Source organism: Balaenoptera acutorostrata, chromosome 2 (genome assembly GCF_949987535.1).
Source record: "Balaenoptera acutorostrata chromosome 2, mBalAcu1.1, whole genome shotgun sequence".
NCBI lineage: Eukaryota > Metazoa > Chordata > Mammalia > Artiodactyla > Balaenopteridae > Balaenoptera > Balaenoptera acutorostrata.
Window position 1 is genome coordinate 104,205,142 of NC_080065.1, and position 25,400 is coordinate 104,230,541.

The window sequence follows — 25,400 nt, forward strand, 5'->3', positions numbered from 1 at the left end:
CTGACATCAGAGTAGCAACATAAAACAAACATATCAAAGTAAAGTGAAAAGATAATGAGAAGATTTACTGAACAAGTAAGATATTATTGAGAAAAATAAACTGATTATTAAGACAGCCTTGGTTTTACTTACTCTAAAAGAAAATAGAAAAAAGTTAATTACAAGACATTCTGTATCTTTTAACATTGTTTGCGTTCTGAAAGTCAGTACCAACACAAATACCTGACAAAAGAATGAAGAATCATATTCATGGGAATCATAACTGATTATACACAATCACTAAGTTTAGGACACACACAGAATATGCTCCTTTCAACTGTTGACCAGATGTTTAGTATTTTGAAGTAATTTATTAAATAAGACTATTCAAATAGGACAAAGTTTAAGGCAACCAAAATAGGTACTAGTTAACATCAATCTACTCTAATGGCTGACATGCACATGAATAACTTATAATATAGTTTATTTAGGTTGCTCTATGCCAGTTTAACACATTGACACAGTTTGGAAGGTTAGTCAGAAAATAAAACCATTAAGAACTCACCTGCTCTGGGAAGTGGTTTATATAACTCCAAGTACTGCTCCCCATGAAGAACCTACGTTAGGGTAAGCAAAATTTTATTAGTAGACTTTCTTTTTCCACAGCTTCTTCTGTGGATACCGCTAATCACAAGTGGCATTTCACTGTCCACACGTTCACGTGACTACTTCCCCCAAACTATCTGTCTCAAACTATTTGGCTCCCACTTCTTAATTATATGATTCAGAAATAATCAGTCCCCCAATCTAAAGACTGTCAGCTCTCTAGAATAGAAAAGATACATTTGTGTTCTTTCTTGACATTCATAAATTTTTGTTGACTGATAACTGTGGATTATTTGCCAATGGAGACACTAAACTAGGCGTATTTCCAGTGCTCGTCACTGCGCCTAGCACACAGCAGGTATCCAATAAATATCTATTGAATAAAAATGAACAAATAGGTCAGTACTAGTAAAGTAATTTCAGGTCACACCTGCCAAATACAAATGACACAACCAAAATATTAATAGAAATCTTACAACCACATTCAAGTAAAAGCACTGCCAATGTCAACATTTCCTTAGTGTAAGAGTAAATACTAAAGACCCTGTGCAACTTCAGAGCCACTTAACTTCAACGTATCAAAGCAAGAATATAAAAATATATGTAGGAATACAATAGGACAGTAAAAACAAAACCTGACCCATATATCCGAATGACCACACTCAACTGCTATGGGACAGTTTAATTCCCAGTCTTCCTCAGAACCCAGAAGGGAAAAAGAAAATGGGTGAGGGTAGTGATGGGAGGACAAATGAAGGACTGCCTCACTATCATACGACCTGGAAGCTCAAGGTTAGGAAGACTGGGATTCAAATCCCAAGACGGCTATCATTCCCAGTGACAGATTTTGAACACTATTCATGATTTCCAACTCCTTCCAAGTCTGAGGAAGAATTCTGAAACATTTACTTCAATTGTTTGTACTGACATTACCCAAACAGAAGAACTGTATGCAACAAATACAATGAGAGAGTGATGAAAACAACAAACTGCCTGGCATCTATTTCTTGCCTCCCTCCCAACTTCATCGAATACTTTAATAAAATAACCGTAGATTCTCATAGACTCAGAGCAGCAATGAGCTAATCGATCCTCCAGTAAATGGGTTCTCCAATCAGTCAAAATCACAGAAATCAGTTCAAAAGTCTACGATTCAACAATTATCAACTGGACTCATGGTCTGACCCTTACTTCAAGAAATAAAATAACCGCAAAGCCTTCTCACAATTGTTTGCTCCTCCCTTCTTGAAATCATTTATTCACTTTGCTTCTCAAATACCACACTCTCCTGATACGCCTCATACCTCACCAGCCACTCCTTCCCAGTCTCTCTTGCTCACTCCTCCTCATCTCTTCCACCTCTCACCTCTCACCAAACTCAGGCTTTTCTCTACTTACATTCACACATGGGTGATTTCACCCAGCCTCATGTCTTTAAAGCTCACTTAAATGCTACGAATCCCAGTAGGGCCTCCCCCGCAAACTCTAAACTCACATATTTAACTGCCCACTGTATACCTCCACTTGAATGTAGAATAGGCATCTCAAATCTGTCCAAAACCAACTCCTGATCATCCCCACCTTAAAGTAACTGTATATATCTATTTTATTATACATAGTAATATATCATACATGTTACTACTACTATACATGTTAAATACATTGTACATAATTAATTCTAAATATATGGGTATATATGCATATATATCATCCCAGTTAACCAGACCAAAAACCTTCCTCCTTGACTCCTCTTTCTTTCCATGCATATCCAGACTAGTGCTGGAATTACCATAATCAACTCCAAATTGGTTTCCCTGCTTCCATGCTTGGCTCCCATAAATCTATTCTCCACAGAGGAGCAAAAATGAGCCTGTGAGTGAACATAGCCAGATCATACCACTCCTCAGTTCAAAGCACTACAAATGGCCTCCCATGTTAATCAGAGTATGAGGTGAAATTCTTATGATGACTACAAGGCCCTCTTCTGCTACCACTGCCCCCTTGCTCATTCTATAGCTGTATCAACCCCCTTGCTGTTCCAAAAACAAGGTAAGTATGCACCTGCCTCAGGGCCTTTTACACCTGTTCTCTCTGCTTCAAATATTCTTCACTCTTGCTCCTTCATCACTATCGTCAGGTGAGGATTATCATACCCACTTTATACATAAGGAAACTGAAGCTTAGAGAAGTTATTTACCCTTGGTCAAATAGCATGTAATGGCAGAGAGAGAATTAATAACATTATGCCAGGGTTATGGACTGTACATAATTATTGTTGTCTTCTTTTTGCTTGCCTTTTCAACTAACTCTCTACCCTTTTTTTCTTTTTAAGAAAAATCAAAAGACATGCTAAATCTTTATCCTTGAATCAACCACTATAAACTATTGTATTAAGACACCATACACACACACACACACACACACACACAGCATGTGACATTTACCAATCATATTTAAAGAAAGAGAAGAAGAGCAAAATAAAGGTTTCTTATTATGCATACCTTTGCCAAGTTGACTGAGAGCCCAGGAATCTCTGCTAATCCTCCACCCATTATAGATTTCTGAGCTAGAATAACTCCGAAGGTAGGCAAACAGGAGAAATCAGAACTCCCTTCATAAATAAATTTCAAATCTTTCGGTTCCTTGATAGATGCTCCCACTCCAAGGGCATACATAATAGTGTCCAGTTCCGTATAAGAAGAAGGAAATGGAGGAAGTTTATGGCCAATAGCTCCAGCCTATGGAACAATTGTAGAAAGTTATTTTTTTCACTGATATTCTTGTCAAATCTTTAAATTTCTGACTTTTCAAAACTATTAACTGCTACATACTTAGCTTTGTGAATAGAATGTCATTTTACTAAATCTGATAGGGTATCATAATTGTTTCACTATATTTTTTAAATAAAATCAATTATAATGTATGGAAAAAGACCTCATTTACAAATAAGTACTTTTTTCTTGCCCGCTTCTTGCTAACAGATAGTACATCTCATTTTCAACTTTCCTGTCTCTGCTGATGGAAAAGCCTAGTAATACAGTGACTGTTAGCTACTCAAAATTACAAAAAATAAAAAAACTTATTATAAACAGGGATAATGAATGGCTCTATAAGATCTATTTTATAAAAGTCAGTATAAACAGATGAGCAAAACACTGCTTAATGCTTGTAAATCAGACTCCCTCATAATGGTTTTGGTTATAATTAGATTTTACTGTAAGCTCCTACCCAGGACTGTCCTTTATCTAATTGGATATTGTATTTTTCTATTTAGTGATGACATGCCTAGCTAATTTGTGAAGCATATGTTAGGTTCTAAAAGAATCATGTCCAATTTTTGATCACTTTCATTCTAAAGCAAGAGTCAGCAAACAACAGCTGAGAATTAAGAATGGTTTTTACATTTTTTTAAGAGTGGTCTAAAAAAAGAAAAAGAAGATTATGTGTCAGAAACAGTACGTGGTCCATAAAGCCTAAAATATTTACCATCTGGCCCTTTACCAAAAAACTTTGCCAACCCCTGCTCTAAAGTAAAATCACATTTATAAACTGATCATATTCTCAGGGTTACAATTAGATTGTTTATTTCATCACTATGTCTCCCCTGAGTCACAAAACACCACAACTGAATGTGTCAAATGACTTATTTCTTATTATTTATGCACTATAATTTTTTTTTTAAAAAAGAAGTACTGGAGATAGTTAATCAGCAAACTTCACAAGAGCTATAACCACAGCTCTATTAGAATTTCTGACACAATGGGAGACTTTTTACTTGCAGCCATGTTGAAATATTTCCAAAATACAACCTATCAATGCTTTTCCTTAAAAGAAATGACTCAAAAGAGGCACTAAGTTAAATATCCTTTTCTAAAGAGTTAGAAAGTGACTGAAGGACAATTATCAAAAATGCTCCAAAAAGCAAAAAAAAAACACTTGTTTATTACACTGAAGAAGAGAAAGTAAAAGTTACATTTAATATTTTAGCTTTATGTTCATTCAAATTTTATAAACATTCAGTACATGTTCTATAAAATTTTATGGTCACTCACCTTTCCTATTTAACAATAAATTAATAGCTTGGAAAAGCATTTTTTGCATAAAAGAAAAGAAAAAAGAAAAAAAGGAAAGAAAAGAAAAAAGTTTCCAGAGAAGGCAAAGCGTTAGGCTTTCTCTTCCACTTACAAATCCTGATGTAGCTGTTGATGTCACATTACTGGTATGATTTGCCGAAACTCCTCCATCTGAATCTATTTTATTTAGAGCTTCAATTATACCGCCAATTGAGTCTAAAAAAAGGAATAAATAACAATAATAATGCTTTTTTCCATCAACAGACGAATGGATAAAGATGTGGTACATATATACAATAGAATATTACTCAGCCATAAAAAAAGAATGAAATAATGCCATTTGCAGTGACATGGATGGACCTAGAGATTGTCATACTGAGTGAAGTTAAGTCAGAAGGAGAAAGACAAATATCTATGATATCACTTATATGTAGAATCTAAAAAAATGGTACAAATGAACTTATTTACATAACAGAAACAGAGTTATAGATGTAGAAAACATACTTATGGTTACCAAGTGAGAGGGAGACAGGGAGGGATAAATTGGGAGACTGGGATTGACATATACACACTACTATATATAAAACAGATAACTAATAAGAACCTACTGTAGAGCACAGGGAACTCTACTCAATACTCTATAATGACCTATATGGGAAAAGAATCTAAAAAACAGTGGATATATGTATATGTATAATGGATTCACTTTGCTATACAGCAGGAACTAACACAACATTGTAAATCGACTATACTCCAATAAAAATTAATTAAAAGAAAAATCAGTCCCACTAGGGTGTGGGAAGAGCATTTGCATATGTGAAATATCTAGCCAGTTATTTTACAGTGCTATTGAAATAGTGACCCACAGGACAAACTTCCAGATTTTTCCTATATAGTTGAACTATATTTCATTTGTACTGAAAAAAAATTTAAATCATGAATGATTCAAGTCAATCAACTTCAGGATAAATAAGGATGAACGAACTGAATTTTCTCTTTAGGATCACTGGAATTTAAATAAGACAGAGTGCTTTGGTAAACCTATTACATAAAGATCATAAAAGCATCATCTTTCAAATATCCTAAAGAGCTAACATTCTCCTGGTGAAATCCAAATAAATGTAAGCTATTTCCAAAAAAAAAAAGCTTTTGTTACAGACGTGACTAAGAAAAGCTACAATGCTTTAGACAATCATTCCTATAACATCCAGCAAGCCTGCTGCAGAACCTTCGCTGGCATTCATGAACTGACTGTATGATGTCAGGCTATTGCAGGAAAAAATCGTGAGACTCTGAACAGACCAAAGATAACTGGGTGTTTCCAACATACTCTCCCCACGTTATGATTCCAAAGAGGCTCTGAGCTTTGCAGTCTTTGAGTGATTTTTACAACTCTGTAAAGTCGGATCCTTGTCCACAGATGTGCAATTTCCATCTGGTGGAGGGACAACCAATTTTCCTTCTCTCCCCACCATCACCCCTCCTCCAGGATGCAACAATGTCAAGATTACCCCCCAGGTCTCTGTACAGGTAACTGCTCAGAAAATATTACTGAAAATTCTTCCAGAGAAAACCACCATTATGACCAGTGCCTATGGACAGAATTCAGAAGCTGCTATTCTGGGGTCTAAAAGGTTAATAAAGGAGATTCACAGAGTATCCACATATGCCATAAGGTTCCAAAAGCTCTGGGACCTTTCTAACAAACCTCCTTCTAAACTCAGACAAAAACTATAACTAAACTACAGAATGTGAGATGACCAGGGCTCTCTGCCATTCCTGGTGACACTAGGTAGGTTTCTTGCCTACCAATCCTCCTCTTACCACCCCATTTAGGCTGCTGCCTAGATGGGATGCTATTTAACTGAAAGTAACCTCGGTACAGGCTGGCGGTACTGCACTCAAAGACAGACCACCTGAGTTAACTCTTGGCTCAAACACTGAGAAAGCTTGGGCCACTTACTCAGCTTTTCTGGGATTTAGTTCCATCATCTGTAAAATGAGAATGATGAAATGGGTGCTTGGAAAGTCGTGATTCTACAGAAAGTGTAAGATTTTTTTTCTAACTGTACTTCAAATACTAGGGGTATCTTTTCATTTATAACTATATAATTCATTGTTAGCTTTTTCTTTATATTAGTCTAATACTTCTAAGGCAATAAAATGGAATTCTGACCTCAGAGAAGAGTTTTTAAGATACTTCTTCCTTTTTCCTTTTCCTAATTTTCATTGATAGGTGACTGCTATTCGGAGACTAAATTTATCTCAAATATCAAAAAAAAGAATACAGAAAATGCTACCGCTAATGACATAACAATCATGTTATCCTCTGATTGAGAAAAGTACAATGAATATTTCAGTGAGTGTACCAGCAGACAGGAAAGTAACATTGGGATTAAAAAAAAAAAAAAGAACAGTCATTTTTCAGATATATTCTTCTATCAAACATTAAATATAATACTAGGAAGGGAAAAAAAGATTTTTCTATAAAATAATCCTGATTCATGATCCTTCCCAGAAAGGTCCTTTAAATTTCATATATTATATACATATGTGAGTTATACTAGAAAAAATAATGTGACTTTTATTGGCCATCTCTTCCTGTGGCATATCATAGATGATTCAATAATTCAAGGTAACAAGCATTTACTAAATCCTTTCTATGAGTTCAGCACTATACTAGCACCAAATACAAAAGGACATACAAGATACATTCTCTGCCTCCAAAGGAACTTACTATGCAGCTAAGAAACCACACACTTATGAAACAAAAGCAGTGGAAAGCAGTCATGATTAGACGCTCAAGTTGTAAGAGTTCAGCTAAGAAACAGATCAATGAAGCCCAGAATATCTGGGGAGGTTTTGTTGAACATCTGGGGCTTGAGTTTTTCCAAAGAAGCACCGAGATTAGCAGAGGTGATAAAAGGAATAAGAGGCATCTTAGAAAGGCAGAGAAACAGTAGCAAAGACAAAGTGCTAAAACAAAGCAAAATCTATTCACTAGAGAGAAAAGACCTAAGCCTAAATAATATAAGACTTAAATAAACTTTTGGGGAAATAAAGAAAAATCAGGTCAGATAAGGAGCATGTGATTAGATAAGGCAAGACTTTGAAACCAACCACCAGATGGGGAATAGATGCATTGAGCACAAATGGGTAAACACCTCCTACCATCCTCTCAATCACACATATACCAAAAAATCAGGATCATAAGAAAACTGAAAAACTGACAGTGGGAGTAACATACATACCTTAAATTGGAGAGTTCTAATACCTACTGGAGCAGAAAATGTGCTCTAGATGATTTGAGCATCTAAGTTATCACAATTAAGAAGACAATTCCATAAGAGAAGAGAATGCTTTGTTGCCTCTCATTCCCCAACCAGGACTGAACTGACTTGGGACTCTTTACCTTGAATTCTCTGAGGCTTGGTGGCATTATCAAAGTCACAGATCTTCGTCCAGTTAGCCTTCACCGCCTCAGGAGTCATTGGCTGAGTCCTCTGTCTTACAATGGCTCCAAGGGTCCGCTCCCATTGTACTGGTTATAGAAACAAAACTAAGATACTGAACACACAGTTTAAGAGCGAGACAGAAAGCAGAATTCATGAGTCCCCTGAATTTTTTTTTTTTAACTTCAAGAAAAATGGAATTTGGAAAAAAGATTCTAACTTCTAAAGATTTTTACTACAAATTTTTTTTAAAAGAATAACAAACCCATTAGGATGTCAAATTTCTTTTTCTAATATTTGAAGCTGAAGGGAAAACCTCTCCCTCCTCTGACTATGCCAGATACTACTAAAGGTAGGATGAAATGCTGAATCAGAAAGTTAAATTATGTATAATCACACCAAAAGACTGTCTTCGTCACCACAGATCACTTAGATAATACACTTTAAGGTAACAGAACAGAGTAGAGCTTTGTTGAATAGCAAACTGAAAACTAGTGGTGATAACAGGCCAAAGACTCCAGATAATCAAATTAATATATCAGACAACCCCACATAATTCTCCCGTTTCCTCCCTTTGCTCTTCCTCCTTGTCCATGGGAAGTCAACTAGATTGCCCAGATTCACAAAAATCATCATTGCTGCATAAGTTCCATGAAGATAATTTTTAACACTGTGTCTTTTTTAAAAAGCCTGAGGAATAAACAGAACCTTATTTAAACAGAATGGTCAGACTTTGATGATTACTAAATTGAAGATTTGTCCTGGGGAATGACAGAAGCTTCTAGAGATTTCTTATTGATAAAGTCCCATATACAGCTTTTATTGCAACAACTGATCTTCCTTTCTTAAAAGATGTCATAAGACACTTAAAAATGTTTGAATAAGTTACTTCATAACTTAGAGAACAGTCATTAATAATATTCTACAATATGTTGTAACAATGTCATCCAGTAATGGCAGCCTTTTAAATAATTCAATTAATTTTGATACCAGCATCCAACTGAAAACTTGAATTGGGATATTGGAATGTTCACAATTTTTTTTAAACACCATAAAGTAATTATCCAATCTGGAGCTCACAAGGTTTAAGAACTGGGGGAAAAGAGGACTTAAGCCAGATGAATTTACTGTTGGGCTGAAGGAGAATAATTTCTATAGATCAGCTGCAATTTCTCTTCTAGAAAGCTGTCCAGTGTGATTCCCCACTGTCTCCTTCTGATGTCTCATGCTCCAAGGAAGAAAAGAATCACTGAGAGAATTGGAGAACTTGCCTAGGACAGAGCTCTTCCCATCTTCAAAAAACGCCCTCCCTCCCACTCACTACTCTGCTGAACAAGCATGTGGGGTGCCGGAGACATGGGAAGACAAACATCAATATAAAGAGAGACTGTGCTGTCTGAAAAAACAGCCAGTTCTGAATAGGACAGGACAAATATTGAATAAGCACTGCTAATAGGAAAAAAACTGAAAAGATCCTTGAAAATACCACAGGCCTGCAGGACAACTTCCATGTTTTAGAAGACCTGTTGCTATTACAATGTTTGAGTTTGATTATGCGTGCACTAAATCCAATGGTTCGGCATTTGACAAGGTCTTTACCCAGCTCTACCTGGATATGCAGGTTTAAAGATATGGAAATAATGTATGGCAAACCAAAAACCAAAAGAGACTTACATTTTCCAATCCATCCTGCTCCAACCTACCAAAAAGAGGAGGAAGAAGTTATACCATCTAATGTGAAATTACTAATAGAATTTTTATAAAATTAACAAAACAGGCAGCTATCTTTTTACGAGTATCAGAATGCTAGATGACAATGGATGAAAATAATGCAGCTCTACAAAAGTCCGTTGGCCGGCATGACTTTGCACTATTCATGTTATCAGAGTAGAAAAATAAAGCAACACAATATAGCAGAAATGCATGTAGTAGAAAAGCATGACTTTGCACAGAAACCAAGGTGCGATACCAGTTCTTCTACAGACTAGCTGATTCCTGGTCAAATAATTTGACTTCCCTAAACTCAAGATTCCCTTTATATAAAATCAGGATAATAATACACTCTTCATGAAGTAACCATGAAGGTTAAACAATATAAATACCAAATTTGCCCAGCACATCACTTGAAATACATGTCCTTCTAGAAAGACTTAATGAATAAAAAAAAATAAAGAGCAAAGAAAAATAAAGCCAGGATTTGACTTAATGAACTACATATACTCATTTTAATGAAACACCTTTATATAGAAATATGGCAAATGACCAAATACATTAATCACCGTACAGAAAGATGGTATTTTTTCTAGAAGCCATTCAAGGAAATCCTCAGAAGAAAATGTCTGATGTAAGAAAATCTGTTTGTCATATCTTCAAACACCACAACTACAGTGTTCCACATGCATATAACAGAAGAAACTGTACCAGCAGACAGCACACTTCTCAGTGGCTCTACGCTCAAGGGTATGGCTTTTTAAAAATCACTCATTCCTTTACGTATATGAACAGGACAATCGGCCTTGATGCTGTCAGAGTAGTTAAAGTGGCAGTGGTACTGATAACAGGCAAGAAAAATATCATCTTTTATCATATTTGGGGAGTGAAGCAACAAGCTGCAAACTCCTCGCAGGTGCTAGAAACGACAGCTCCAGTCGATCCAAAAAATCTCTATCTGCCACTCTAGATATCTATCAAAACTTGGCAAACAAAGTGTCAATTTACATTCAAGGTTTAAGTCAGGATATTACACACCGCTCTTACTGTATTTTGCACTCAATCTCACACAGCAAATGTCCCTTACTAAAACTGTTCACAATATAGTAAAATAAAAGAACAACATACAAAACTTCATCTACAGCATTATCCTAGTTATCTGTGCATGTCTGGGTATGTGTGTAAATTGTATACCTAAAATAAAAAGACTACTCATGTAAAATGCACATCTAATAAAAGACTGGAAAAGAATATCCATAAAAATATTAATAGGAGTTATCTCTCGATAGTGGTAATGTGGGTGATTTTTATTTTCCTCTATAAACTCCCCTATATATTTGAAGTTTTCTACAAAAAGCATATATTATTTTTGTTCACAGAATTAATAACAAATATAAATGTAAAAGACAAAGAATTTTTGTTTAATTCCTTAATGAGATAAAAGACAGGCAGACCAAATTTGGAGCTCCACATGGCTTGATATTATTAAATTTCTCTTCTGTAAATCTAGAGTTGTAAAGTTCTTTCCACCTCTAATTTTCCACAATTCACAATCAACGACTGTGATTAAGAAAGCAGAGGTGCCTATCTCTGCATAGACAGGTGTAGACTGTTTTTCATTTACTAAACAGCTTTTTATTCAAATACATCAGGCTAATATATCATTCACTTCAAACTGAGCCAGGTAATTTTGCTACCAAGAAATATCTTTGGATGTCATGTATTCCGCATGCAACAGGTTTATTATTATATTACCACAGAGAATCAAATAAAGGGGGGTGGCCTAAAATATAACAGTTTATGCTAGAAAAGAAAAAAGAGATCAAACTCAAATGAGGACCAAAAAATATATAAATCAGCATAAGGAAATCTAAAGGGACTTTGATTATAGAGTGAAAACTGAACCTCACTGGATGGTAGGATTATGTGTGGTTTTTATTTTTATAGCAAACTTGTAAAGCTTTGCGATAGGGAAACATAGCAAAGTTTATTTTTAAAGTTAATACAAATAGTAAGTTGTGTTTACTGATCTATCATACCCAGACTGAATTCCTGCTATACTGATATAATAGTTAAAATTGAGGGGTGACTGCTAGGTATGCTAAGAGTTTAAAAATATGATCTCCAGTTCTCACAACAAAACCCCAAGAAAACTAAAACTCAGGGAGGTTAATCTGTACAATATTCCAGCGAGCCAGCAATTACCAGAGCAAGAAATCAAAACCTGGCCTGGCTGACTTTAAACCATCACCTCTGTCCCTTCACTTTACTACTCAGCATCTCTAACCAAATGAGACTTTCTGTATCTGACTAAACACATCAAACCAGCCAGTCACATTTTCATTTGACAAGAATATCAGAAATGAAGAACTAGGGAAGAACAATTTACAAAGTTGCTGTTACTTTCTCAAAAAAGGACATTAGTCATACTTGTTCCTTAATTATAACAAATACATAATATTAAAAAATATACAAGTGATACCAACTGATGCAGATTTTTACGAATGTGAACAACTGGAAAATACTGATTTTTGAATCATTTTTTATATTTAATTACACAAATATTGCTTTGGGAGAAAGTGCAAAGGTGCAGAATACCTCAAACAAGCCACCATTTTCCTCACAACTCTCATGGCAAAGCCAAAGGACCAGGGGTGCCACGTAATCTGGCTTCAGAGCTTCCAGAAGATCTGAAATAAATAGCCAAAAAAAGAAAAAAAAAATCTATCAATAAGAATATATACATATTCAATCAATCATTTTACTTTCTGAAAATTCCTCACTTATAAAATTATAGGTTCAGAGACTTTTTAAATAAATAAGAAAAAAATTAGATATACATAAATAATTAGTATTAACATCCAAGGCTTTTAGAAGAATCTTTTCATCCCAATGGATGTATTCAGGCTTCTAACATAGAAGGCATCAGATATACCTTTCCAAGATGGGTAACATACTGTTTAGAAGACAAGTTAAAGCTGCCTTGGCAAAGACTGGTGAGCAAAGGCATACATAGCATAATGAACTTAGGTACCATTCATTCCCAAAACTATTTTGCTCTCCCAGAAGCTAGAAAACTACAAAACAGCCTTGACAACTGTAATGGCAGTAAGATGATGTAAAATGGACCTTGCAACCGTTACTGATGAGTCACAAAGTGTAAGAAATATTTTCCTGCTGCATACCTTCTGTGAGCAACTTAACAGAGCAGAAAGGTACTACACAAGGAGCATGAACACCTAAATTTTACTGCTGGCCCTGCCATGTAGGCAATTTAGGGCATTGAGCACAGCGCTCAACTCTCTTGGACGTGTGTCTGCATCTGTAAGATGGTAATTAAAATGCGTTACCTGCCTATTCTACTAAGTTGTTGCAAGGCTCAAAGGAGACACGATTTGTAAATACATCTTATAATCTTTAAAGAATCAAATAAATGTAAATTTTAACTGTGAAGGGACAAAATACAGTTTTATATTTTAAAGTGACAAAGATGACATTTACAGTCCCTGTAAATTAAAGAGCAGCTCTAAGAACCTTTCACTTTACAGTATTCCTGACCCCAGAAACTGTGAGATAATATATACTTGTTGTTTTAATCCACAAAATTTGAAGTAATTTATTACACAGCAGTAAATAACTAATACAGCTTGGGAAGTTAGTTCATGGGTATTCATCCTAAGATTATGTTTCATTTCATGTAAGAAACATGTAAGTCACATACATGACTTTCCATTTTTCAAATATATTTCAAAGGGGGAAATGAAATTGCAAATGTCTCCCCACATTACTCATAACACCTGGTTCTTTAACAAATAATTCCTTTGACAGCCTGTAAGTTAATATTTCAGAGGAAAAGAGGAAAAACGCTGAGGCAAAATAAATTTTCGGCTTTTTCTAAACTATAAAAAAGTAATAAATACCAAAATTTAAAATAACAGGAATTCAGAATCTGAAGGGCTTTTAAAAATGATCTGTAACAACTCTCTTCCTTTACAAAAGAGAAAGCAGGTCCAGAAACATTAAATTATTTGTCTAAAGTAGATCTTATTCTCCAAACATCTTTCACTAGGGTTTGGTGGGCATAAAAGATACTACATTAAACAGTGACCTAACATCTCTAGAGGTCAAAATTAATGGAAGCTACATTCCCAAAGGAAAGCAAATTTAAAAGCTCAAGTTTTCAATATTTTCTTGGAAACTTGCTGCTTCCCCAAGAAAGTCTACAGCCAATGGCAAAAAGTGACTAAGGTAGGAGTCTAGCACAGAAATGATAAGCATAAAATTCTAAATAGTGGTTATCTCTTGGCATGAAGCAGAGGAACAGAATAGAAGGTATAAAGTTAGATGCAAGTAATGTTCCAATTCTTGGGTTGAGCAGTGAGTTCATGACTATGCATTACATTTTGATACTTTACTTCTTGCCAGTAACCTACACTGTTGTGCATATATATGTAGCATTATACTTAAATAATCCAGTTCTTTAACAAGAATTCCTTCAATAAGACATGAGAGTATAAAGTTTTTTTAAAATAAGGGACTTTTTTAAATGGCCCTGTTGACAAAAGAAAAGGAAAAAAAAAAATAGATCTCAGGTACAAATAGCTATTCTACACTAAAGCAAACTGGTTAGGCACAGCTCTTAGGAAAAGCTAGCGAGTACATACTTGGTATTACAAATCCCAAGTTCTAAAATGAATGTTAGCTCAAACGTGGAAAGTAAAACGGTACTGTGAATAAGCATTTGTATGCCATGAAGCAGCTAATTCTAAAGTAATTTCACTCATCAATTGTTTTGTACTGTTTCACAGAAACTACTTTTAAAGTATTACAGATATTTTCATTTTAGATATATGTTAAAACCAGGAGTATCAAAAACCATACAGTTTTCCACCAGTCAAGTATTCTATTTCTTATATAACTAAATAAATAAGCATTGGCTCTCAATCATACATTTAAATTTTTAAATTTACAACTTTATATTTCATGTTTTCAAAGAACAAAGTTGGAAGACTCACATTACTTGACTTCAAGACTTAGTATAAAAATATAGTAATCAAAACATCATGGTATTGGTAAAAGGACAGGCCCATAGATCAATACAACAGAACAAACAATCCAGAAATAGACCCACACATACATACATGGTCAACTGATTTTCCACAAAAGTGCAAAGGCAATCCAAATCAAGAATGAGGAATAGTCTTCAGGACAAATGAACTCGCAGTTTCTTCAACAAATAATTGGCACTTTTTCAAAAAGGAGAATGAACTATCATATGTTAAATAAAACTTAAGAGATACAGTAACAAAACGACTGTGAACCTTGTTTAGACCATTGTGGAATAAACTAACTCTAAAACGATATTTTTTAGATAACGAGGAAGTTTCCATATAAATTTGGTATTAGACAATGTTAATGAATTATTTTATTTGGTGTGATATTGGCATTGTGGTTATAATGTCCATATCTGTTAGAGACACATTTCCAAGTATTTATTAGGTGAAATGCAACATCTAAGATTTGCTTTGAAATGTTACAGAGAAAAAGGGAGAGGGTAACAAAATAAATAAATCAATAAGACAAAATCATTTTGAAATATGCCCAGAGCATTCTGTTCTCCTTAACAAAGGCCTATCCTCAAGGGAAGCTACCAGAGCCTTATTTGACCTAAGGGAAGAGCAATTAGACTAGTGGAACTCCTCTAGCCTTCCTGTCTCAAATAAGGGGAGAAAAAAAAAAAAAGGCTAAAAAACTCTACTGAAGCTCAGAGTCCAGAGACTTTGACCTGCTAAAAAACTTGCGGATTTAATCATAAGATTATAGAACACTTCCCCTCGCCATAATTTACAGACACTTCAACAGGCCTCCAGTGTAACAACAGTGGATTACAACTGAGAGAGCTGCAAACACAAAGAGTACCTAGGGAAACCCAAAGACAACAGGGGACACAAAAACAACGACAAAGAGGAAAATGTAGCCTCTGACACCAACAGCTACAGCAACCAATAAACGCAACCTAACCCTAGCCAGATAAACATGAAACCTCACAATAAAGCTCTGTATACCACACTTTCTACTACCCCAATACATCATGTTCAGTTTTCAACAAAAATTTCAAGGCATGCTAAAAGACAAGAAAAGTACAGGCTGAGGAGACAAAGCAAGCCTCAGAACCAGCTTGAAATATAGCAGAGATTTTGGAATTTTCAAACTAGGAGTTTAAAATAACTGTGATTAACATGCTAAGGGCTCTAATGGAGAAAAGTGGACAACTTACATGAACAGATGACTACTGTAAGCAGACAGAAGGAAATGCTAAAAAAATCAAAAGGAAATGCTAAAAAACAAAAAAATATAACATTTTGAAATGAAAAAAGAAAAATCAGTAAGCTTGATTTGAATATATGTCAATAGAAACTTCCCAAACTGAAATGAAATGCAAAGAGAAAAAAGGACAAAAAGATAAAAGGGAATAGAATATCCAAGAACTGTGGTATAATTACAAAAGATACATTGAGACTTCCCTGGTGGCGCAGCGGTTAAGACTCCACGCTCCCAATGCAGGAGGCCCAGGTTCAATCCCTGGCCAGGGAACTGCATCCCGCAACTAAGAGTTTGCATGCCACAACTAAGGAGCCCACGTGCTGCAACTAAGGAGCTTGCAAGCCACAACTAAGGAGTCTGCAAGCTGCAACTAAAGGGGCCCACCTGCTGCAACTAAGACCCGGCCCAATCAAATAAATTAATCGATTAATTAATTAAAATAAAAAGATAGAACAGGCACATAATGGGAATACCAGAAGTAGAAGAAAAAAAGAAAACAACAGAAGAAATATTTTAAGCAGTGATGGCTGAGAATTTTCCAAAGTTAATCACAGATACCAACCACAGATCCAGGAAGCTCAGAAGACATCAAGTAGAATATTGCCAAAAATCTACACCTATTATTATGCATACTATATTCAAACTGCAGAAAAAACAAGGAGAAAATCTTGGAGGAACACAGAGGGGAAAAAATACCTTATGCATAAAGAAACAAGGAAAGAATTATGTCAGACTTTCCTTCAGAAACCATGTAAGCAAAAGAAGAGTGGAGTGAAAGATTTCAGGTGTTGAAAGAAAAAAATTACCAACCCAGAATTCTGTACCCAGTGAAATTATCCTTCAAAAGTGAAAGAGACTAAAGAGAATTAAAAAACAAGCTAAAGACTGAGAAAAAATATTTGCAAAACACATATCTGATAAAGAACTTGTTTCCAAAATATTCATGGAACTCTTAAAACTCAACAACAAGAAAACAAAGAACCCCCCCCCAAAAAAGAAGAAGAAAACAAAGAACCCAATTTAAAAATAAGCAAAAAATAAGAACAGACACATCACCAAGGAAGACAAATAAATGGCAAATAAGCACAGGAAAAAAATGCACAACATCATAAGTCATTAGGGAACTGCAAATTAAAACAATGAAATACCCTATACACCTATTAAAAGAACTAAAATGCAAAAGATAAACAATAATAAATGCTGGCAAAGATGTGGAGCAACAAGAACTCTCACTCACTGCTAGTAGGAATGAAAAACAATACAGCCATTTTTGAAGACAGTTTGGAAATTTTTACAAAGCTAAAGACAGTCTTACCATACAATCCAGCAATTATCCTCTTTAATATTTACCCAAATGAGTTGAAAACTTACGTCCACACAAAAACCTGCACATGAATGTTTATAGCAGCTTCACTCACAACTGTCAAAAACTGGAAACAATCAAAATGTTCCACGATAGGTGAATGAAAAAACAAATTGTGGCACCTACATACCATGTAATATTATGTAGTGATAAAAAGAAATGAGCTTCAATCCTCCCAGACATTTGGGAAAAAAGGGAGAGGATGAAGAGATGGAACACAGGGGATTTTTAGAGTGAAACCATTCTGTATGATCTAAAATCGTGGGTACATAACATCATGCATTTGTGAAAACGCATAAAATCATACAACCTAAAGAGTGAGCCCTAAAGTAAACTATTAACTATAGTTAATGATAATCAATCAGGGACTTCTCTGGTGGTCCAGTGATAAAGAATCTGCCTTCCAATGCAGGGATGCGGGTTCGATCCCTGGTCAGGGAACTACGATCCCACATGCCACAGAGCAACTAAGCCCGGGTGCCACAACTACCGAGCTCACATGCCTCAACAAGAGAGCCAGCGTGCCACAAAATATAGAGCCCACGCACCCTGAAGCCCATGCGCCGCAACTAGAGAGAGAACACCCACGTGCCACAACTTGAGAAAAGCCCACGCACCACAACGAAAGATCCCACGTGCCTCAACGACCCGATGCAGCCAAATAAATAAATAAATAAAAATTGATCAATACTGGTTCATCAACTGTAATAAATGTAGCACACTGATGTAAAACTGTGTGGGAGGAGGAGTATATGGGCACTCTCTTTACTACCTGCTCAATTCTTCTATAAACCTAAAACTGCCCTAAAAAACAATCTATTAATTGTTTTAAATAATTATTATTCTAAACCAGTAAGAATGCTATTACCTCATTCTGTAAAGAAAAAATGTATGTATGTCTACCTACACAAAGAGAAAGTTTATCTCAGTGTGGTAGAATTATGGGTCATATTTTGTTTGTTTGTGCTTTCCTAAATTTTCTATAATGAACATAAACTACACATAATGCTTTTTTAAATTGTAACGAAATTTTTTAGCTACTCAAAAAATTAAATACTTTTACAAAGCTCACGCCACACAGGTATGTGAGGAACAGCATTAAAAAAAATCTAAACTACTTACCATCAGGCAAAATGTTCTGGGTCAACCGTGATCCAGCAGTAGGGGCAATAGTGTTACAATGAATGTTGCTTTTCTCGCCTTCAACTGCAAGACAATTTGAAAGGCCCAGAAGACCCAGCTTTGCAGCACAATAATTTGCCTGGCCAAAGTTGCCATATATTCCTGAAGCCGATGAAGTCATGATGATCCTAAAAGGAAAATCAATCTCTCAACATCATCTTTTCTATATTTTGATAATGTTGCAACTCTAAGCATTTTTTTTTCTTTTTCATTACTATTATACCTGTCAAAAGCAACTCTGTATACTGCCATTAGGTTCTTAAAGTCATGATTCATATATCTAAATTAATATAAATAATAAAAGTAATCTCTCAAAATTCAACTGTGAGATTTTATTGTTTTAGAAAGAATCCCTGGTCAGGATCAAATGAATTCAAGTGTAAGAATGTATATTCATTATGTACTGAAAACAATAAGTATTTATAAACATAAAATAAACTGCCAATTTACAAGTTAAAATTTTAGTAAGAAATATTAGATCATGAAGTTCTAATTCTTTAGTCCTCAGAACTTTGCTCCTTTCCCTTTCTGGATAATATTAAATGCCTCATATTAAATAATACCATCTCATAATCTGACCTAATCTCACTTACTCTACTTAGTAGAACAAGTAAATCCTATCATTGACTTTCAGAAACTGCTAGTATCAAGATATACTAGAACTCTCCAATAAGAACAGATATCACACGCAATTTACTTCTAGTAGATGTGTGTGAACCCTGAGTTAACAGGAATAACTTTTATGTTAGAGAGCATGGGGCCACTTACTAGGTCTGCCACGTCTGAGTCACACAGACGCAACTATAAGAGTCTTACCGTTCCTAGTTTACAAAGACTAACTCATGTCTGACCAGTGATAGCCAGTAGAAAACAGCCACTCATCTCTCCCCAGTTGGTCACTGGGCACAAAAAATGATATTTTGGTTAGAGAATAAAGTACTGCTGAATCCTCAATGTTTGTACTGCTAAAATATCAGAGAATAGCAGGAGAATCATTAATAATGAAAAGTAGGAGGTGAAAAGAAATACTAAGTTGTCCACCTCGCTAATCTATGACTGACACCAATGTAACGGGGAGGCATCTTCCAAAACTACATTTAAAAAGCCTGTGCATATCTGAAGGTATATTTTTCAACGTCAAAGCAATTCTTTTCCTCTGTACATAAGAACCCACACACGGCATCTCCAATCCCCCTTGACAGCCACATACAACTCTACCTTCCAAATTTCTGTTTCTTCATGTGATCCCACGCTGCCCGGGTCACCAGGAATGAGCCCCGCAAATGAACTCTCTGGATGATATCTAAAACAAGACATTTTTATCATGAATATTGTCAAATTTAGACAGACCTATCTCAGAATCAACATAAGCAAAGACTTACTTATACAAAGATGTTCATTTTATACCTAGCATTCAAAATCAGCTATTGTCACATTGCACTCCGAGTAATCATTTTTGCTTTAGTTCCAGTTACATAACCAATCAATAATTCATACCTATTTTGCCTATAATTTATGATTAGATTATTATCTAATATATCTAACTTTATCACAAATATAATGCCACCTAAATACGATGCCTATGCATATCTAAGTGCAATGCCATCTTTAATTTTTGCCTATTTTATATAAAAATTCATAATACAAATAACCAAGAATTTTACATATATAATTGGGACTCAACACAAACGTTAGTTAAAGCATAATCAAAAACCACTCAGTTCTTCATCAAGAAATGTTTATAAAATGTTCAGTATATCCCTAAATCCCTATTTTTAACAGGATTTGCAAATGAGTTAGAGAGAGCTGGGGGTCGGGGCGTGGAGGTGTAGGAAAGAGGGGGAGGGAAAGAGGGAAAAAGAGAGACAGAGAAGCCTGCTTTCTGAAATGTCAATCTAATGAACAGACAACTTGGAGGATGATGCAGATAAACAAACAATTCCAGATTTAATCTTACTCTGATGAAACCAGAAGAGGACACACTCCAGCCCCATCAGAGCTCAAAGCAAAGCACCGACTTAAGTCCCCTCTGCCAACAAATTCTATCTTTCTCAGCTCCTTTTTTTCTCCAGTTATTACAAGGGAATTGGAAGCTAAAAGCCGTCTTTGCTTAATTCTAAGTCAGAAAGATATCTTGCTTCTTCCAAAAGAACTTCTGGCAATATTTCCCAGAAACACACTCTATAAACAATGATGTAATTCATCTCAGTTACCATGCCTGCCACCGTCTCAGCCACCAATGCTTGTTTTAGTTCTGATAGCCAATGAAAGTAAGGGCAAAAAAGAGCAAACAGGATAAAAAAATTTTATAACTGTGACTGTTCATCATCTAAACTCAATCTTTCCAACATGACATTCCTAATGGAAATTTTTCCTACTTATTAGAAGTTTCAAAATTATATCTAGGTTTTTCCCACCCAGTTCTCAGATCTCCATCGTTTTTAGTTTTTGTTTTTTAGCATTTCCTTTTGATTTTTTTAGCATTTCCTTCTGTCTGCTTACAGTAGTCATAGCCTACTCTTGCTCTTGAAATAAGAATCACACAGCCAGACAAGCATGCAAAAGGCTGTTAGAAACAACTAATACTGCAAGAAAACGCTGACAATCTCTCAAAGAGAAAAAGGGAAACGAACGAAAGTCACAAAAGCCTTTTCTTCCAACTGTTCATTTTCAGTTGTAAAGCTTACTCATCACTTATATTAGCAGAAGCAAAAATAGGTAGAAGCAAGTTTTTCCTTAAGTGTGTAAATGTATCAAATATTAGAAGGCTAAATGGATAAGTATGTTCCAGAGAACGTATATTTAAAATAACTTACCCCAGTCTTCATCACTTATTCTACCAAAGGAACGGTCCCTCAAAATTCTAAAAAATTGATATTATATATGTTGAGAAGAGAAAGTCAACACTTAAAAAAAGTTTGCATGTACATTACTTTATTGGAAATTTAAAAAGAAATACTCACCCAGCATTGTTGATCACAACATCTACAATATAAAAATATTCAAGTCACAAATATAAAAGCAAGCATATTAATTTGCCTTTGCTTACAACACATTTCTTTCAAAAGCGTTCCCTGCCTCCCCCCTGCCCATGGAAAAGTAGATATAATAGGTAACAAGTGCTAGCAGAACACAATTTTATACCTATAGTAAAAAAAAATCGGATTCACAAAAGCACAATAAGTACCCCATTATATCAGTGCTTTCCTCTCAAGTCTACATACCTAAATGTTTCCACCTCTACCTCCTGCCAAAATTCTGTGAGCTTATTTACAGAATTAGCAGTCACACAACTCTTAGGTTCTTAGAATTCAGTGGTAATCGTAAACCATCCCTCAATTAACTTCAAAATTCACTGGGAAACTTAAAAGTTTAAAAGATTTTTCCTTGCCATTCAAAAGTCAAAAGCCCAGAAAGGAAACCATTAGAGTTAGAAACTGATGGCCTGTCTTCATACATAATTGCATTCTCACTATAAAATAAAAGGGATTGTTTCTTAAGGTTCAACCACCATCTTGTGGCTATTTTCACCTTATGACTTCAAAACTTTGTGGTCTCTATCCCTGTGTCAGACACTATGTGAACATGTCTCTCACAAGCTCAACCAAATATAGCTAGAAAAATATATATGCTAGACCAAAAAAAGGGGGGGGAAACACATTCAAACTACAAAAATTAACATTTTTCAGATTATAAACATGTTGGGCTTATCTGCAGTAGTTTCCCCCTAGTAATTCAATAACCTTTTACTAACAATGTATGGGACTAAGTCAGGAAAATTAAACAATATATTTGAAATGCTTGAAATGCTTCTTAAAAATGAAGATTTTTATTTTATATAATTCATCTTAATTAATTTGCAAGATACTGAATCATTTTCATCTGAATCATTATAATTATCTAAAATATTCCACTGGGTCCTCTATTGCCAAAATACTGATTTATTTTTTATTTTCTAAATATATTTGGGGTATGATTAAATTATTATAAAAAGGAAACTTAGAGAATACTTACAAGTTTTTTTAAAGGCTCTTAAAGTACAAAAAAATATAAAACAAACTCAACACATACATGCATAAAAACTGTCACCTCAAGCCCTTTGTGGAATAAGATTAGGGTATGTAAAAAAATTAAAATTTAAAACAAATCTAAAAATTTGATTACCAAAAAAGAGTTTTTAATAAACAAAAGTGAAATAAAAAATATTTCATTAGAAAGGTAGAAGCAGCTCTGTTAGTACCATAAATGCAAAGAAATATTACCTATTCTTCCAAAAGCATCCAGTGCTGTCTTCACAACCTTCTCTCCTGCTTCCACTGAATCTGATGGAAAGGGAAATTAGGACAAAACTTCAGTAATATCCCTTACAAAGGACTTCTAAATTCTGTGGCTCAGAGCACATGACAGATACTATTCATTCAACAGAACTCATTTCCAAGGAAAATACATTTATATTGCAGGCACGTAGCAAACTAAAATATAAATGATAACATGTTACAAAAGAAATTTAGTCCCTAAGGCAATCCTTTAACCTACCAAAAAAAAAAAAAAAAAAAGAGAGAGGGGGTAAATGAGAAGTACTTGACAAATAATATCCAAGACACCATGGTCGAACAGAACTTTCTGTGAAGATGGAAATGCTCTATTTCTGCACTAACATGGTAACCACAAACCACATGTGGCTCCTGAAATGGGGCTAGTACGACAAATGGAATAATCTATTTTATTTCATTTCTGTTGAATTTTAAATAGCCACATAAGCACTTCCCCTTAAGGATGCAAATGAGACTTTGAGAGGGAGGGAAGGAGAAGCATGTTTAATTTGAAAAAGCATGTTCAATTCTGTATCACTACATTTGGAAAACAAACCTACTGTTTTTGTAATACTAACTACAAAAAGTAAAGCTCAATGAAATATTACGGATTTGTTATTTTCTGCTAATCAGCCCAGGAGAAGGGCTCATATCCCCAGAGCTGTGTGTCAAATGGTCAGCTGTCAACTCAACATCACCATTGCCTCTTTCTACTTCCTCTGCAATCACAGGCGGAGCCAGGTCCCTTCCCTGGGACCCATAAGCTCCTGAGTTAGATCTGCCAAAAAGAGATACTCGCTTAAAGGGAGGAAAAGTAGGAAGAGACTGTAAACGCAGGCAATCTTGTGAGCAGGCTGCAGATGTGAGACTGACAGCACATCTAGGTGATCTCTTGAAAACCACCTGCCACAGGCTGAGATGGTCATCGACAGTTTCCCTGACATGCACCTGCCCAGACCTTCCAATGGTAAGTCTCTAATTCTTTGTATAAAACCCTTCATACTTGGAAAACCGAGAGGGGCTTCTGTTTTCTTGACTGAATCCTGATTGATACAGGTTGAATATCAAAACTGAGGGGCAGGGAAGAGAGTCTGAAATCTTTATCTTTACAAAATAGGTTTTAAAACCCCAGAAATTTTTTTAAGTTGAAAACATTTTTCTAGACTCTCAATGTGGAAATAAGATACTAAAATGTCTGTCTCATTATTCCCTTGAACTCTCAAAGCAAATCATATCCTATTTCCTTTCCTCTAAAATTTCAGAATAAAGTCACTGGCAATCTAATTTTCTCCCTGGTCCATAAAAACAATCTAATTTGCAGAAAAGTCAGTAAGCACTAGCTTTTTAAAGTAAATCTACTCAAGAGGATTCCTTACAAATACTATTAGAATCAATACATCAAACATAAAGGTTTTATTTGCTGTCTTTATTTCTAATGCCTAACTTTGACTCTTACGTTTTCATAGAGATAAGAAAGTTGCATACAGCAATGATCGCCTGTGCAGAATGTAATATGAAGGCTGGGTGCAGAAAGGGGGCACTTCACTTCTTACACTATATTACTTTAAGAAATGTTTTTTAAAAGCAATTTTAAAACGAAGAATTTAATGTTACTCTGTAGAAATACATAAGACCTTTTAGCTAAGGCAGGTCTTTTAAGAAAAGAGCATATTCATATTCACATCTACAGTAAGGTACTGATTATATCATGCGCTCATTATTAAAAATATTAAATAGACAACTGAATAAAAGTTAGACTCATGAAATAATCTACATCAAAAGTTTAAAAAATACGTCACTAAACATCTTTGGCAGACTTAGGTAAAATCTAATTTCATAATTATACTGGAATGCCAAGATATTTGCTCAATACTTATTAACATGAGAAACAGCATCAGTGGAGGAAATATAAAACAAGCAGTATAGTTCTCTCAAATATTGTACCATAGTTGGCCACTGCTCTTCCGCCTTTCCTTCTTATTTCTTCAACAACCTTATCAGCAGCTAAGGAGCCTTTACCAACTCCCATGAAGTCCCCTCCTAGATCATTCACTGCGATGCAAAAATAAACAAATAAGAATTCAGTTCTAGACCTTAAAAATATGAGTTGGAAATGAAATTATATTATTAGTGTATTTCTTCAGTCAACTTCCTAATTCCCTACTACTATATTCCCATCTTACTGAACACACCATGAGATACGTACTTTCAAAACATGCCTCTTTGTTTTTAAATATAGATATGAAAAAATATATATATATATATAGATATGAAGCAGAAAAATATTTAAACACAGGTTCATGTCATGAAATTTTTAACTGTGCAATGCTTCTCCTTTTTTAGAAAGAAAAAGACCATGATTCAAACCACTTTTAGCAAAAAGAAAGAAAAGAAAAAA

The 25,400-nt window shown here is 34.9% G+C and overlaps 1 protein-coding gene across 1 annotated transcript; it reads right to left on the minus strand.

Moving 5' to 3' along the window:
- Nucleotides 1-128: 128 nt before the first annotated feature.
- On the minus strand, nt 129-25,079 carry LOC130707149 (peroxisomal multifunctional enzyme type 2-like; the record flags this gene model as incomplete). Its single annotated transcript, XM_057540374.1, has 13 exons — nt 129-133; nt 545-596; nt 3,087-3,323; nt 4,771-4,874; nt 8,071-8,199; nt 9,785-9,809; nt 12,419-12,510; nt 18,630-18,817; nt 19,908-19,992; nt 21,506-21,552; nt 21,653-21,674; nt 22,952-23,011; nt 24,947-25,079. Coding segments are annotated over 13 exons (1,179 nt in total), but the record flags the coding sequence as incomplete, so codon positions are not given.
- Nucleotides 25,080-25,400: the final 321 nt, after the last annotated feature.